The 18310-nt window shown below is 40.4% G+C and overlaps 2 protein-coding genes across 3 annotated transcripts in view; one reads left to right on the top strand and one right to left on the bottom strand.

The window, feature by feature from the left end:
- LOC141255734 (uncharacterized) overlaps window positions 1-18310 on the bottom strand; it is a 971797-nt gene that overhangs the window by 471617 nt on the left and 481870 nt on the right. The gene's annotated exons all lie outside the window — the stretch shown is intronic.
- Window positions 1723-12603, top strand: LOC141255771 (zinc finger MYM-type protein 1-like). The gene is made up of 2 exons (XM_073671122.1): window positions 1723-1930; window positions 7144-12603. Exons 1-2 carry the CDS (start codon window positions 1913-1915, stop codon window positions 9496-9498), a joined length of 2373 nt encoding a protein of 790 aa, XP_073527223.1. The 5' UTR covers window positions 1723-1912; the 3' UTR covers window positions 9499-12603.

The following is an 18310-nucleotide window of genomic DNA, read 5'->3' on the forward strand; positions in this document are numbered from 1 at the left end:
ATACAGTGCGGAGCCGCATGTGTGTAGGGCCGTGTGTATATAAGGTATACAGTGCAGAGCCGCATGTGAGTGGAGGACCATGTGTATATAAGGTATACAGTGCAGAGCCGCATGTGTGTAGGGCCGTGTGTATATAAGATATACAGTGCAGAGCCGCATGTGTGTAGGGCCGTGTGTATATAAGGTATACAGTGCGGAGCCGCATGTGTGTAGGGCCGTGTGTATATAAGGTATACAGTGCAGAGCTGCATGTGAGTGGAGGACCATGTGTATATAAGGTATACAGTGCAGAGCCGCATGTGTGTAGGGCCGTGTGTATATAAGGTATACAGTGCAGAGCCGCATGTGTGTAGGGCCGTGTGTATATAAGGTATACAGTGCAGAGCCGCATGTGAGTGGAGGACCATGTGTATATAAGGTATACAGTGCGGAGCCGCATGTGTGTAGGGCCGTGTGTATATAAGGTATACAGTGCAGAGCCGCATGTGTGTAGGGCCGTGTGTATATAAGATATACAGTGCAGAGCCGCATGTGTGTAGGGCCGTGTGTATATAAGATATACAGTGCGGAGCCGCATGTGAGTGTAGGGCCGTGTGTATATAAGGTATACAGTGCAGAGCCGCATGTGAGTGTAGGGCCGTGTGTATATAAGGTATACAGTGCAGAGCCGCATGTGTGTAGGGCCGTGTGTATATAAGGTATACAGTGCAGAGCCGCATGTGAGTGTAGGGCCGTGTGTATATAAGGTATACAGTGCGGAGCCGCATGTGAGTGTAGGACCATGTGTATATAAGGTATACAGTGCAGAGCCGCATGTGAGTGTAGGACCATGTGTATATAAGGTATACAGTGCGGAGCCGCATGTGAGTGTAGGGCCGTGTGTATATAAGGTATACAGTGCAGAGCCGCATGTGAGTGTAGGACCATGTGTATATAAGGTATACAGTGCAGAGCCGCATGTGAGTGTAGGGCTGTGTGTATATAAGGTATACAGTGCGGAGCCGCATGTGTGTAGGGCCGTGTGTATATAAGGTATACAGTGCGGAGCCGCATGTGAGTGTAGGACCATGTGTATATAAGGTATACAGTGCGGAGCCGCATGTGAGTGTAGGACCATGTGTATATAAGGTATACAGTGCGGAGCCGCATGTGTGTAGGACCGTGTGTTTATAAGGTATACAGTGCGGAGCCGCATGTGAGTGTAGGACCATGTGTATATAAGGTATACAGTGCAGAGCCGCATGTGAGTGTAGGGCCGTGTGTATATAAGGTATACAGTGCGGAGCCGCATGTGAGTGTAGGGCCGTGTGTATATAAGGTATACAGTGCGGAGCCGCATGTGTGTAGGGCCGTGTGTATATAAGGTATACAGTGCGGAGCCGCATGTGAGTGTAGGACCATGTGTATAAGGTATACAGTGCAGAGCCGCATGTGAGTGTAGGACCATGTGTATATAAGGTATACAGTGCGGAGCCGCATGTGAGTGTAGGGCCGTGTGTATATAAGGTATACAGTGCGGAGCCGCATGTGAGTGTAGGGCCGTGTGTATATAAGGTATACAGTGCGGAGCCGCAGGTGTGTAGGGCCAAACGTCTGACTATGACGTACACAACCACACCATACGAAACTGTTCTAGTAGAAGCACATCCTGAAGACTGACTCCGCCCACACACGTGACTAATAAAATGGCTGTGACGTCATCAAAGGTCCTTTAGCATCTACCATTTTCACGTTTACAAGAAAGAACAACATGAAACTTCTCCAGCAGTGTTGCGGTCTCCGCCCACTCACGTGACTAATCACATGGTCATGACGTCATCAAAGGTCCTTTAGGCCACTGAGGTGTGGTATCTGCTGTTGGACGGGCTGGTGCAGTTTATGCTCAGCTGGTGAAGAGAGGAGTACTGGTGCCATGGAGGCCGGGAGTTCTGTAAGTGCTGGTTCCTGTACTCGTGTGTTCATGGTGGGCGGGGGTCTCTGTTCTGGCTCCTTCCTGCTGCTGCTCCGAGCTGTAGATATGATGGGATCTGGTTATTATATATCACCCGTAGACCGCCCTCTATAGCTGACATCACTGCTCGGTGTTGTAATCTGATGCTTGTTTCCCTTTTTTTTTTGCTTTTCTGTAATAGGGACAGAAGAACAATGTAATTAACTCTTTGGCTACATTTGTGATACATATATGGCGGGGGCGCTCAGTACATGTATGGCGCTAGTTCCCATGGCAGCAGTTTAACCCATTAGATGACACCGCTTTACGTTATTTAGGGGTGTCCCTTTTGTCAGCCAATACCCTCCACCTCAACTCTGCCACCTGGTGCTCATAGTCTAGTGTTGGCATCCGGGGGCATACTGAAAGCTGCCATGCTTGTCCCCAAAGAAACGCTTACGGCTGGGCGTCTTAGGAGATTGTGTATTTTACCATACTAATGTCAATATAAAACCCAGCTGGCCCCACAAATAACCAGCTGTACTATGATTCTTGACCATAAAACTAAAGTTATGGCACTCAGAGTATGCTGATAGATACCAACTTATTAAAGGGAACCTGGCACATCCTAGTTGCCATCACTGCCCCCATTGCTTTGATAGTGATGCAATGTGCATCACTAACAAGCTGTTTTCATGAAAATCGGTGGTAGTATAATGATGTTATAACGTTTTATATACACTGCTCAAAAAAATAAAGGGAACACTCAAATAACACATCCTAGATCTGAATGAATAATATTCTCATTGAATACTTTGTTCTGTCCACCCCACACCATTACTGACCGGTTTGGCAGTGGGTCAGACGTGACAGACTCTGTCACGTCTGTCACATGTGCTCAGTGTGAACCTGCTTTCATCTGTGAAGCGCACAGGGTGCCAGTGGCGACTTTGCCAATCCTGGTGTTCTGTGGCAAATGCCAAGCATCCTGCACGATGTTGGGCTGTGAGCACAACCCCCATCTGTGGACATCGGGCCCTCATACCACCCTCATGGAGTCGGTTTCTAACCGTTTGTGCAGACACATGCACATTTGTGGCCTGTTGAAGGTCATTTTGCAGGGCTCTGGCAGTGCTCCTTCTGTTCCTCCTTGCACAAAGGCGGAGGTAGCAGTCCTGCTGCTGGGTTGTTGCCCTCCTACGGCCCCTTCCACTTCTCCTGGTGTACTGGCCTGTCTCCTGGTAGCGCCTCCAGCCTCTGGACACTACGCTGACAGACACAGCAAACCTTCTTGCCACAGCTCGCATTGATGTGCCATCCTGGATGAGCTGCACTACCTGAGCAACTTCTGTGGGTTGTAGAGTCCGTCTCATGCTACCACGAGTGTGAAAGCACAACCAACATTCAAAAGTGACCAAAACAACAGCCAGAAAGCATTGGTACTGAGATGTGGTCTGTGGTCCCCACCTGCAGAACCACTCCTTTATTAAGGGTGTCTTGATAATTGCCAATAATTTCCATCTATTGTCTATTCCATTTGCACAACAGCATGTGAAATTGATTGTCAATCAGTGTTGCTTCCTAAGTGGACAGTTTGATTTACTTGCAGTTATATTCTGTTGTTTGAGTGTTCCCTTTATTTTTTTGAGCAGTGTATATAAAACGTTATAACATCATTATACTACCACCGATTTTCATGAAAACAGCTTGTTAGTGATGCACATTGCATCACTATCAAAGCAATGGGGGCAGTGATAGCAACTAGGACGTGACAGGTTCCCTTTAATTTTCACCATAACGATACTGACCCATAGAACAAAGGTAGCAGGCTAATTTTACTACATAGTGAAAGTTGGGGGGAGAGGAGAAAACAAAACCCAAAAAACAATGTCTGGATTGCTGTTTTCTTACAGGATTTTTGCCTCAAAAAATGATTTCCCCCTTTTTTTTAGTACATTGCAGCAAGTGGTGTCGTTCAAACTAAATTTAATCCTGCTTAAGAGAATGAGCGTATGTACTGAAATGTCAAAACGACTTGCTGTGTTCAACCTTTTTCAGCTTCTTTTAACCACTTCGAGCTTTGAAAGCGATGAAGAGACTGGTCAGGGCAATTCCTTTATTCTCCAGTTTATATATACAGTTTAAAAAAACATCTTTTCCTGAAGCATCTTCTACTTGTGGGTATGTCTAAAAGACTTGTGCACATACCACAAGGCTACATTCACACGTTCAGTATTTGGTCAGTATTTTACCTCAGTATGTGGGTGATAAATACAGAAGTGGTGACGTGTTTCTATTATACTTTTCCTCTGATTGTCCCACTCCTGGTTTTGGCTTACAAGTACTGATATAAAATACTGAACGTGTGAATGTGGCCTAATGCAGGTGTGATTAAAGTAGCCGACAACCCCTCATCTACTAAAGTGGTGAAGATTAATGAAAAACCCTCATCTCTCCAACCTGCATCATTCCTGCAATGTTTTTGTTGGCATTATGTGAACGCTGCAGCTAAACAGTGGCTGCAACCTTCACTATTCTGTCAGATTGGACTTCCACGGAGTCTGATGAAATACAGGAATGCTGCAGTTGATCAACAGCCACTGATTGACTGCAGCTGTCTTTTGACATAACATTTGACATAACATTATGATGTTTCTATCGAGAGACATTGTGCCAGAAAGGCAGGAACACGGCTGGTCTGGAAAAGGGAGTATATGGGTGTGATATTTTTTTTTTTTTTTTTTCACACTCCGGTCATTTAGCAGATGCCAAGAAATGGGCAACCCAGGCCTGAGCGATCTTTGCACTGGTTAACCGAACATGAGTTTTTATTAACACCTTTCAGTTGTGGCCAACTTTAATTTCTAAGTTTTTATTCTCCTTCTCCCTCTTCCAAGAGAATACATTTTTTAATTGACACAGCCTTATGTTGGCTTTTTTTTTTTTTTTTTTTTGCGGGACGAGTTATAATTTTGAATACCATATATTTTGCCATATAATGTACTAGGAAACAGGAGAAAAAATTGTGGTGAAATCTTAAAGAAATACAATTCCACCTTTTTTGGGGGGGTTTGTTTTATGACTTACATTGTGCGCAACAAGTGATCTGGAAACATGATTCTCAAAGTCAGTATGATTTTATTGATTCCAAATTTGTACATATATTTATTCTTTTGTAGGTCTATAGTACTGTGCAAAAGTTTTAGGCACATTTTGAAAACATGTTACAAAGTAAGAATGCTTTAAAATGAGAAATGTTAATAGTTTATTTTTACCAATTCACAAAATGCAAAGTGAATGAACAAAAGATACAAAAAATCTAAATCAAATTAAAATTTGGTGTGTCCACCCTTTGTCATCAAAACAGCATTAAAGTATCAATTGTAGGTACACTTGAGCACAGTTTTTAAGATAAGTCTACATTCAGATTGTTCCAAACATCTTGGAGAACTAACCACTGATCTTCCATGGATGTAGGCTTGTGCAAATCCATCTGTCTCCTGATGTAATCATAGACAGACTCAAAGTTGAGGTCAGGGTTCTGTGGGGTCCATATCACTTCCAGGACTCATTTCTCTTCTCTACATTGAAGATCATTCATAATGACGTTGGCTGTATATGTTTGGATTTTTTGTCCTGTGCAGAATAAATTTGGAGCCAATAAGACACTTCCTTGATGGTATTGCATGATGGATAAGTATCTGCCTGCATTTCTCTGCACTGATAACACCATTAATATTGACCACATTGTACACTCCATTTGCTAAAGTGCAGCCACAAACTTGTAAGGAACCTTCACCATGCCTTACTGTTACCTAACTATCATACTGCTCTCCAGCACTTCTGCGACAAACTGCCTTCTGTTGCAGCCAAATATTTTACATTTTGAATAATCAGTCCAGAGCCCCTGCTGCCATTTTCCTGCACTCCAGTTGTAATGTTTTTGTGCATAATTGAGTCAGTTGGCCTTGTTTCCAGCTTGAATGTATGGCTTTTTTCCCCATGAGTACTCCACGAACACCGCTTCTAGCCAGACTTCTCTGAACAGTAGATGGGTGTATCTGGGTTCCATTGGTTAGTGCTAGTTGTGAGCTGATGGCACTGCTGAACATCTTCCCGTTTTGAAAGTAAGCAAGCATGGTGTATCTTTCATCTGCTGCACTAAGTTTCCTTGGTTGACCACTGCATTTACGGTCCTCAATACTGCCCATTTCTAGGTGTCCTCAATGCTGAAGAATTTAAACAGATACTTCTCCATCAGAGTATGTTTGATTGGCTCCAAATTTATTCTGCAGCAGGACAATAACCCCAGACATTGACCCTGTTATTAACAACTAAAATTTAGTGTAAAGAAGAACATGGAGCCCTGGAAGTAATGATCTGGCCCCACGCAGAGCCCTGATTTCGACATCCTTGAGTTTTTGGGATTACATGGAGAGATGAAAGGATGTGTTTTGGCCTACATCCACAGATCTGTGATTATTTCTCTAAAATGTTAGGAACAACATCTCACTCAAGTTGTTTTTTTTTTTTTTAAATTGCATGCAAGTGTACCTAGAAGACCTTGATGCTATTTTCTTAAGGTACAGTGTGGTCACCAAATATTGATGTGAATTGGCTTTCTCTTTTATTCTTTCACTTTACATTTTATTAATTGGTAAACATTAAACACTTCTATTGTTTTAAAGCATTCTTGCTTTGCTGCATTTTTCCACACATTCCTCATCTCTGATTGCTGCTATTATATGCCAGTGTCAGCTGTATAAAACCCAGCGTTTCCTAGATAAGGGTTGTCATCAGCTCCTGGGCCTGAATACATCTGCACCTGGATTGTGATGTACATGTATGTCACATGTCGGGAAGGTGTTAAATGAGTAGTCCAGCCTTATGATATTAATTACCTATCCTTAGAGATGGGTCAAGGTAATCAGTATTAGATCAATGGGGGGCCTATAAGACTGCTAAGTTTAGGTCAGAAGGACAGCTAAACCTGCATGTGTAAAACTGTTCTTAGCCATATTATTGGCACAGGTCAATGCCACCATCAATAAAGTCTCTGGGAGCTTTGCTGGTATAGCACTCAATGATTAGGTGAGTGGTTACAGTCTTGCTCTTTCATTCTAAGTATAGGGGATGACTTGCTAAACGTCAGTGTTTCTGTAATATCAAAAAATAGCGTAGCAAAAGTAATTTCTTTTCTTTTGTGTTTTTAGGATTCTGCTTACCCAGCATTCAAGCGACCACATGATGATGAATTAATAGCAGTGGAGGAAAAAAGATTTTGTCCAGTGAATATGGACATAATTAAGAAAGAAATTAAAGATGAGGATGAAGCGGACAGCTGTGAAGAGGCTTGGTTGAAAGGCTTTGGTCTGTACAGTGATGATGTTACGCAGTCAAGCAGCCATTCACATGAAGCTGATATAAGCTTGAATGCCTTTGCTGAGGAAGTATTGGATTCTGGCACAAATTACCATTGTCCAATAGATGAAAGCACTACAAAATTTTTTGAAGTTGATAAACCATTTCAGCCATCTGCAGAACTTGTGCCCCCACAGTGTTTTGGAACCAGGAAACTAAGATTCCAGAGTGCTTGGTATACTGATTTTCCATGGCTTCATTATAACCCCCAGCTGAAAGGTGTTCTCTGTTTTACTTGTGGAAAAGCAGAGAGCATGGGCCTTTTGGGTTCCACCAGGAGAAGAGATTCGGTATTTACAGCAGTAGGGTTTTCGAATTGGAAAAAGGCTCGGGAAAAGTTTGGTTCTCATCAAAAGTCTAAAAGCCATGAGTTTGCCACTTGGAAATTAATGCATGCCTTACAGAATCAGAAGAGAGAAGCTGCTTTGGAACAGCAACGAAAAGTTAGACAGGCTATTCCAACGCTATGCTTAAGCAAACTGATTAGTTCCATACGGTTTTTGATTCATAGAGGTCACACATTTCAGACTCACGAATCAATTGAAGAGAGTTTGTTTGAACTTCTGAAGTTTTTAGGTCAAGACAATGATGTGTTTAAATACTGGCTCATGACTAATCAAAATTTCACTAGTCACGAGATCCAGCACGAAATAATTGGTTTAATGAGCAATGAGATCACATCTTTAATCACAAGAGAAGTTAATCAAGGCTCAATGTACTACTCCATAATAATAGACAGCATTCAAAATTCAGAGTCTCATCAGCTGAGCCTCTTTTTGCGATACTTGGACTCAGACATGCACCCTCAAGAGGAATTTATTGGATTTCTTGATCCAATGGAGGACACTGGTACTTCTGCTGCAAATCTCATCTTAGATATTCTTGATCGACATTCTTTGCCTATTGATCTTCTAAGAGGAATTGCATTTGAGGGATCATCTGTTACATCTTCTAGCTACATGGAGTCTCAAACTTTGCTGAAACAGAAACAACCTTTAGCCAGGTTTGTCCATTGTGGAGCTCCTTGCGGTAATTTTTTAGCAAGAAATGCTAGCCATTCAAGCCCGATATTGCAGCAGGCTGTATATTCTGTAAACAATCTGTGCAAATTATTTAGCAAAATGTCAAAGTTTAAATTTTTATTTGCTGAGGTGACCTCAAATGTTCCATGCCATACAAGGCTTTTATGTTCTTCTAACTGGTATGTTAACTTGGCACTGATAAATACTGTAATTCAGCACTATGGTTTGATCATAGATGGTCTAAGAGAGATGCAAACCCATGCAGGTGTTTCCGGTGTAAAAGCTCACGCTTTGTTACTAGAGTTCATCGACGGCAATACAATTACGAGTTTGCTCACTGTAAGGGCAGTACTGGAGTCGTTAAATATTCTGAACATTAATTTTGACGACCAGAACAGGCTAATGTTGAACACTTTGAAAAAAATAAAGATGGTAAAAGAAATATTGACAAGGGTGCGCCAAGAAGCTCCTGTGCTGGATTTCCTAAGGCAAGCAGAAGAATTTGTCATAAAACTTAACCTGTCACCTTTATCCATTCCGCAGCCGAGACTGTGCTCTCAAAATACGGAAGCGGTGCAACCACAAATTGCTGTTTCTAAAGAGGATTACTTTAAAACTGAGTATTTCAGAATGATCGATGCAATCGTTTCACAGCTGGACAACCAGTTCTTCCAACAAGGCTTTATGGAATACTGCATTCTTGAAGATGTTTTGCTTTGTGCAGGCAAAGGGGAATCTGACAATGTTATTGAGCAAAAACTTGGAGTCCTTTCTAAATATCCAGAGTTCAATGTTCGTATGCTAAAGGTCCAGTTAGAAATGTTTGCTCACAAAAACAGCTACAGTTCTCTATCTGAGGCTGTAGGCCTTTACAAGTCAGTTAGTCCTGAAGTTAAGGAATTTTTCAATGAGTTGGGCAAATTTCTCAAACTTTTGCTTATTATTCCAGTGAGCACAATGGAAAATGACCAGATCTGTGGCCCCTTCCAAAGACTGAAAACTTTATTGAAGTTTACAACCACAGAGACCCGCTCAAATGATGTGGCTATATGCTATGTGAATGAGACGCGGTTAGATAGTCTGTGTTTAGAAACGATTGCACATAACTTTGTTCACGGCTCTTAATTGCTCAAACACCTATTTTGGAGTCTGGAAATGACACTTATTGGAAGACAATATTTTTGACACAGATCCTATATGCAGATTAATTAAAATCTATTGTTAGAAAGACATGCAAAACAGATGAGGTCTGCCACCTTTAGGCCCCACACAATCCCTAAAACAAAAGAATGATGTCCAATTGGCAAATTTCTAGCACTGCAAATTTTCAGGGCTTTTTCTTTTAGAGGGTACGTTGATATAACTATTCGTGTGAACTGGTAATCCATATGTTTTACAAATCATGGAGTTTCTGCTAGTTGGGACCTCAGCAATTAAGAAGTTATGGAATCTTGTAGGTTTATATAACATTGCTCCTTATAGTGGGAAAACTCCTTTAGGGGCAGTTAATCGTCATTAATGGTAATGAATGATCAGTGAAATGGCATGGGAATAAAGATCTGCCTTCATCTTCTATTTTTTTTTTGTAACTATTGTAAACATGTTGCCTTTAAAATGCAAAGGGATATTCTAAAAAAAAACAAATCTATCAAAGTTGCCTTCTTTAGGACTAACAGTTTTGAGTTATATTTTATTCACTGACTTTTGTGCCATTTATAATTCATGGCCTAATTAGACAAAACCTGTCATGTTGAACATGCTGGTTTACTAGCAGGAAGCATGTTATAAAGCAGAAATCGGACCGAGGAAAGCAGGAAATGTTGATGTCTTGGGCACAGCACTGGAACACCTTAATGGGTTGTCCACTGTTTAGATATTAATGACTTATCCCAAGGATCGGTCGGATTCTGACACGCATCACCCCTGCCAATTGGCTTTTTGCACCACTGTCCTCTTTAGTCAGTATGTGAACCTGGAACAGCACGTCTCAATACACTTTATAGTCGCTGTTCTCAGTTGCTTCTGCACAGCTCCCAATAGAACCTGAGCCCCTACAGTGTACAGAACTGTGCTGTTTCTTTTCTGTACACTGTGTACATCCAGCTGTCACTTGAACTGTTGATTGGTCGGGGTGTTGGTTGTCTGTCACTAATATCTGAGTAATGGACAACTCCTTTTTAAGTGCAAGAAAACAAAAAAAACCTGACCAGCACCTCCATATGGTGTGACCAAGTGCAAGCTGCAATGACCGCATAACATACAAAAAGAGAACACAGCAGCACTCTGTAAGGGCCAAGATATATGCAAACACTGAAAATATAAGATCTAAACTACATTGTTGCTAAATAAAGTGTACTTAAAAAAAAAAAAAATGAAGGTTCTTAGCACATAAATTGGCCAATTCATGTATACCCATCAGCCACGGCAAGGTGACCTCCCACTGATGGGTAACTATCCTTCTACACCGTGTGCAGAATTATTAGGCAAGTTGTATTTTAGAGGATTATTTTTATTATTGATCAACAACTATGTTCTCAATCAACCCAAAAGACTCATAAATATCCAAGCTTAATATTTTTGGAAGTTGGAGTGTTTTTTTTTTTTTTTTAGATTTGGCTATCTTAGGAGAATATCTGTTTGTGCAGGTAACTATTACTGTGCAGAATTATTAGGCAACTTAATAAAAACCAAATATAATCCCATCTCACTTGTTTATTTTCACCAGGTAAACCAATATCAGTGCACAAAATGTAGAAATAAACATTTCTGACATTCAAAAACAAAATCCCAAAAAATAGTGATCAATATAGCCACCTTTCTTTATGATGACACTCAACAGCCTTCCATCCATAGATTCTGTCAGTTGCTTGATCTGTTTTCGATCAACATTGCGTGCAGCAGCCACCACAGCCTCCCAGACACTATTCCGAGAGGTGTACTGTTTTCCCTCCCTGTAGATCTCACATTTTATGATGGACCACAGGTTCTCTATGGGGTTCAGATCAGGTGAACAAGGGGGCCATATCATTATTTTTTCTTCTTTTAGACCTTTACTGGCCAGCCACGCTGTGGAGTAGTTGGATGCATGTGATGGAGCATTGTCCTGCATGAAAATCATGTTTTTCTTGAATGATACCGACTTCTTCCTGTACCACTGCTTGAAGAAGTTGTCTTCCAGAAACTGGCAGTAGGTCTGGGAGTTGAGCTTCACTCCATCCTCAACCCGAAAAGGCCCCACAAGTTCATCTTTGATGATACCAGCCCATACCAGTACCCCACCTCCACCTTGCTGGCGTCTGAGTCGGAGTCGAGCTCTCTGCCCTTTACTGATCCAGCCTCTGGCCCATCCATCTGGCCCATCAAGAGTCACTCTCATTTCATCAGTCCATAAAACCTTTGAAAAATCAGTCTTAAGATATTTCTTGGCCCATTCTTGACGTTTTATCTTATGTTTCTTGTTCAAAGGTGGTCGTTTTTCAGCCTTCCTTACCTTGGCCATGTCCCTGAGTATTGCACACCTTGTGCTTTTTGATACTACAGTAACATTGCAGCTCTGAAATATGGCAAAACTGGTGGCGAATGGCATCTTAGCAGCTTCACGCTTGATTTTTCCCCAATTCATGGGCAGTTATTTTGCGCCTTTTTTGGCCAACACGCTTCTTGTGACCCTGTTGGCTATTTGCCATGAAACGCTTGATTGTTCGGTGATCACGCTTCAAAAGTTTGGAAATTTCAAGACTGCTTCATCCCTCTGCAAGACATCTCACAATTTTGGACTTTTCAGAGCCCGTCAAATCTCTCTTCTGACCCATTTTGCCAAAGGAAAGGAAGTTGCCTAATAATTAAGCACACCTTATATAGGGTGTTGATGTCATTAGTCAACACCCCTCCTCATTACAGAGATGCACATCCCCAGATTTACTTAATTGGGAGTTGGCTCTCAAGCCTATACAGTTTGGAGTAGGACAACATGTATAAAAGTATCATGTGATCAAAATACGCATTTGCCTAATAATTCTGCACGCGGTGTAAACATGCCTTTCATGTTTTCAGTGTTTGCATATGTCTTGGTCCTTACAGAGTGCTGCTGTTTTCTTTTTGTGACTCCTTTAAGTAAACTTAAGTTTTCAGAATTTGTAGTAAAATATTAATGTTTCTGCGAACTGTAGTTTTGAATGTGATGACAACATGGGTCGGTCCTAGAAAAGCTAGACAAGTGTTTATGCAAAATATATATATATATATATATATATATATATATATATATATATATATATATATATATATATATATATATATATATAATATATATATAAATTTTCTCAATTCTCTTTTTTTTTTTATATTTGCTTGAGGGGGTTGTCCAATCTCTAAAACGAGACGTGTGCAGTCACTCTGACAGTGTACACACTGTGCACGGTGAGGATTCTGTGAAGTCAGCTTGGGGAAACGGCAGTCATGTGATTATGCGAAATGCATGCTTCTGGTGCGCTCCATGCAAATGTACTCCATGAGGCTGTAAACAGTCCAGTCAGATTCTGGCAGGGAGTTAGCATAGTGCATGCTTGCAGTCACATGACTGTAATTCCTGTCGCTGACACCGGAGGTTCCTCACAGCGTGCAGAATGCACAAGTCTGCAGTCACATAATGACTGACTGCAGACTTGTCGTTTTAGACCAGACAACCTCTTCAATGTATTTATTTTTTACTAATTAGGAAGTTTTTTTTTTTTTTATTTATTTATATTTTTTTATAAAGCCTACTTACAGAAATGCCGACAGTAGGTTAGATATGTTTTTGTTTTCTTATTTTAGCCTAACTTTTATCTGAATAAGCTATGTGAAGAAACAAAGTTCTCTTCATTCATACTGCTGTTATTTACAAAGGCCAAGTTAGAATCCATGTTGTATTACAGGACTTGGTATTCCTATCAGCTAGCTCTGTAAAGAGGACTTCTGTCCAAAAATCTGGAAAAGGAGGGTTTGCCCTCAGGTGGAGCTTTGAACTAAAGGACTGCACATAGATTGGATGTAAGGATTCTGATACCCAGACAAGGTTTTATTTCCTGCTGGATATGTTTTGACGTGTGTGTGTGTGTGTGTGTGTGTGTGTGTGTGTGTGTTGTTGTGTGTGTTTTTTTTTTTTTTTTTTTTTTTGTTTAATTGTGTGGTAATTAAAATATAGTCTGAAAAATATGGTATATAAGACACACATTTTTTTTCCCCTCAAATTTTGGAGGAAAATGGGAGGGGGGGGTGGTTGCATCTTACTGTCCGGATGTAAGGTCTGGCTGTGGATGGTGGTGAGTGTAGGGGGAGGAGGCGCTGGAGGAGCGGGTCACAGGAGGCAGGAGCCGCCTGCTGCAGGTAACACACTGCCTGCTGTTAAAATGAATATTCACTGCTCCCTACTCCCATGGGAGTAGAGAGTAGTGCGTATTCATTATCTTTAATAGCAGGCACGGTGTTAGCCGCAGGCGCTGGCTCCTGCAGCTGCCAGGATGGGGTGCTTCATCACCTCATTTTTTTACTTTATTTTTTTTTCTATTTTCCTGCTCTAAAACCTAGTTGCGTCTTAGTCAGAAAAAATATGGTAATTCTCTGGGCAAAATGTTCACATTAAATAGATTTTCTAGTTTTATGTTTCATGGCACAGCAAGTGGTAAGCTACAAATTGTGATTGCTAGTGGGACCTTATTACTTAGAATGAGAAATGTTTTTTGTTTTTTTTCCTCTTCAAAAGTTGTCCGTGCATGCTTAATCATTCTCCTTAAACTGAATGGGTGATACAGATATATTTCACATTTACTTTATTCTATCTGTATGTCTAGTTAATTTTTCTGCACAGTGATTGTTTAGTTGACTGCTAACTTCTATGCCTATGCCGCCTTTGTATTAACAATGCTTGTTGATGTAAAACCACAGAGCACAAACTATACAGCTCAGTAATGTTCCTGCATTTTCTAAGTATATGCCATTGCTGGAACTTATTATTGTATACCATGTGTAACCTTATGATTTTTTTTTTTTTTTTTGTTTGTTTTGTTTTTTTAACTTGATTACATATTGTGTTAACTATAATTCATCATGCTATATATCACATGTAAAATTATTTCTTATAAAGTTTCTTCTCTTCTTGGCTCAATGCAGAGGTAATGCTATGGTTTAACAAATAATTATGGAATAAAATATTTCCTTAACACAAGTATGAGTATTATTGGGAAATTATTAAAGTTTTGTCTCATTTTAAAGATGCACTTTTATCACCTATAGGGAATTTGGAGTAAATGGATGAGGATGCACTTTTCATGATCCACCATGTTTTTTGCCTTTTCAACTTTTTTGTCTAACCTTACACCACCAATTGGCTGCATTAGTTTATATCATTAATTTGTGCTAAAGGTTTGGCACAATATTGACGTGATGTTGCATTGTAATCCATGCCTTTCTGATTAAGCAATGCCTCTTTTTTTTTTTTTAAGCCACTCACTTGAAAAATGAAAGTTCCAGGAAAGGACAGTACTTTGCAAACGTATTATTCCGGTATGGATAAAAAAATGAAGAAAGAAAAAATATTGGATCAGCTTACCACTTTTGGAATAAACTTCCATACGTTACAATCCAGATCCTTTTCAGGGCATAGAGCAAGACATGTTAATTTATAAAAATAAGCAAAATGAATGAACAAAAAAGAAATCTGTCAAGTATATTTGGTGTGACCATTCTTTGCTATTAAAGCTAGGTATTAGTGCACACAGTTTTTGAAGGCTCTCCGCAGGGAAATTGTTCCAAACATTTTGGAGAACTAACCACAGATCTTTTGTTTATGTAGGCTTGCACAGATCTTTCTATCTCTTCATGTTATTCCAGACATAATTGAGATCAGGGCTCTGTGGGATACATATCATTACTTCCAGAAATCTTTGTTCTCCTTTATGCTGAAGATAATTCTTAGTGACCTAGGCTGTATGTTTGGAGTTGTTGTCCTGCTGCAGAGTAAATTTTGAGCCAGACGCTTCTATGATGGTATTACACCATGAATAAGTATGTATTTTACTCACTTATATAGTACTATTAATTTTCACAGTGCTTTACAGACCTCATTGGTGATGAGGTTCAAAATCTAAATTACCTAGCAGTAAGTCTCTAAAAAATGTGAGGTAACCCATACAAACTCATTGCAGATGTTTTCCTCTGTAGGATTTGAACCCCCAACCCCCAGCTCTACAAAGCAAAAATGTTGACCACTAAGCCACAGTGCTGCCTGTATTTACCAGCATTGACGATACCAAGAAATGTCAACATTGAGAACTGTAGATGCAGTGGTTGACCAAGGAAACTTAATGCAACATATAAAGGATATATTCTGCTTACTTCCCTTCAGAATCAAAAGATGTCCAGCAGTGCCATCAATTCAGAACTGGGCCGCAAGTAACATTTTCACCAGTTAGCCATCATCTATTTCTTAGATATCAGATCTGTATATGATACATTTCTTATTGCTGCCATTCTCTTTATTTCCTATGGAGACTGGCTGAAATAGCTGAGTATAGTTAATCATACAGTATGCAATTCTTTTTTTTTTTTATTTTTTTTTTATTCTTGGCCTTTTGCTGATGCTGTTAATCGATGACTGCAACATTTACGGCATTCGGCTCGGAGGGTGAGAGTCGATGAGTTGCCATGGTCGATAGGGAATCTCTAATAGTCTCCATGTGTGCCATCTTGGTACTCCTGTGGAGACCATTATTTTCTCTATATAGAGAAATAGTGTGGAATTACAGTATATAGAAGCAGTGTTGAAACAATTTCAGATTTGACTCCCTTAAGGGGTCTAAAAAATGAAGTAAAAAATAAAATGTATAATAGGCTATGTGCCCACGATGCAGAAATGCTCAGGATTTTTCCTGAGCGTTTCTGCATCTCCCTGGCAGAAAAAACGCATGCGGATTGTACATGCGGATTGTACATGCGTTTTTCCTGCCAGGGACATGCGGATGTGAAGCGTTCTTCACTTGCATTTCTGCATGCGGATTGACAAGCGCTTTCCAAGCGATTTTTAGCATCACTTGTAAAGTGCTTGACAACTTGGTCACACTATATAAATCCATGTACCGGCATAGATTTATATAGTGTGACCGAAAGAATGGTAAAAAAATAAATATATACTTGCCTTCTGATGGCCCCCAGAGTCTTGCTTCCCTCCGTTCTCCCTTGCCGGCAGATCGCGGTACACTGAAGGACCTGCAGACGTCAGCATCGCGTGACCCGTCACATGACTGACATCAGCGCAGGTCCTTCAGTCCACCGCGATCTGCTGGCATGTGAGGACGAGTGCAGCGGGGGCCGTCAGAAGGTAAATATAACTTTTTTTTATTTTATTCTTTTTTTCACAGTTTCTATGGTACCCAGGTCCAGAGGAGAGTCTCCTCTCCTCTAGACCCGGGTACCAGCCGCACATTAGAACGCATGGAATGCTCATCTACATATACAGTGATGCAGAATCCATGCGTTTCAATGCAAGTCAATGGCGGTGAAAACGCAGCGCTTCCGCAAAATAATTGGTAGTGCTGCGTTTTTTTCCGCAATGATAATCCGTAGCGGAAATTTCTGCATCATGTGCACAGCACATGCGGATTATCATTGGGGAACATGGCAGACCTTCTACCAAGCGTTTTTTAAGCGTTTCTGCAGCATTTTTGCCCCTGCGAAAATGCTTAAACGCATCGTGGGCACACAGCCATATACACAAATATTTTTTCTCAGATTAAAAGTAAAGAAATAAAAAATTGGAATTCGGACATAAATAGAAGTTTGATATATAAAATTTAAGGCAAAAGAAAAAAAGGAATTGCCTGAATTACTGTTTTTATAGTCACCGTACTTCCCTGAAAAATAAATGAAAAGACAAAACATATGTTCCTCAAAATGGAACCACCACTCCTCAGCTCGCCTCTCAAAAAGCAAACCCTCGCCAAGCTTTATTGATGGAAAAGGCCAAACATTACAGGTCTCAGTAAATGGCCACAAATTATTATAATTTTTTTCGCAAGTTTGGTGTAGCTGTAATGGTACGGACCAGGAGATTTATGTTACATGGTCATTTTTACAAAACAGAAGCAAAAAATAATATGGCTGAATTGCTTTTTTTTTTTTTTTTTTTTTTTTTGATGTTTAACCCTTTACCTTATTTGGATTTTTCTTTCTGTTTTGCAATACTTTGTGTGAATGGTGTAATTTAAAACGACATTTTTTCCAGCAAGAAATAAGTCCGCATATGGCTATATTGATGGGGGAGAAGAATTTGGGAAAGTTATGAAATGTCCTATTCCTGATCTAAGGGTCTAGACTTTTAGCTGAGATGAATTTGTGCTGCAGTAAATTTATCACTTAAACATGAGCCATGTATGAGGGAGCCAGAGTCGTGGAGTTGGTGTCATGGAAATTGAGGAGTCGGAGGTTTGACTTACAGACTCCACAGCCCTGTGGCTGGGGAGGAAGAAATGAATGTACAGAAATGAAAAAATCCTTGATCGGTAAGGGTTTTGATATTATCTTTCTCCAGTTTGATCATATTAAATTGGTCACCTCATGAATTAGTGGCTGTAGAGCGGAATGAAACATCTTTTTTTTATTTATTTTCTCTGTTGCAGAGATATTAGCTTGAATTAAGGTTATAATTTCTGATGATGGAGAAAAAACTGTCCAGCACTTCCAAAACAAGAAATAGGTATGAACAGGTGTTTACTAGGAGCAGCTACCGCCATATACAATTAACAAAGCAGCACACTGTAAGGCTATGTGCCCACGTTGCAGAAATGAAGCAGAAAATTTCTGCATTCATTTTTGCATGTCCTTCCCCGGAAAAACGCTTGCGGAATTTGACAAGCGTTTTACACGCGTTTATGACATGCGGAATTGCCTTGCTTTTTTTTTA

Source organism: Phyllobates terribilis, unplaced genomic scaffold, assembly GCF_046119375.1.
Source record: "Phyllobates terribilis strain yellow unplaced genomic scaffold, ASM4611937v1 Scaffold_1__5_contigs__length_1240528914, whole genome shotgun sequence".
NCBI lineage: Eukaryota > Metazoa > Chordata > Amphibia > Anura > Dendrobatidae > Phyllobates > Phyllobates terribilis.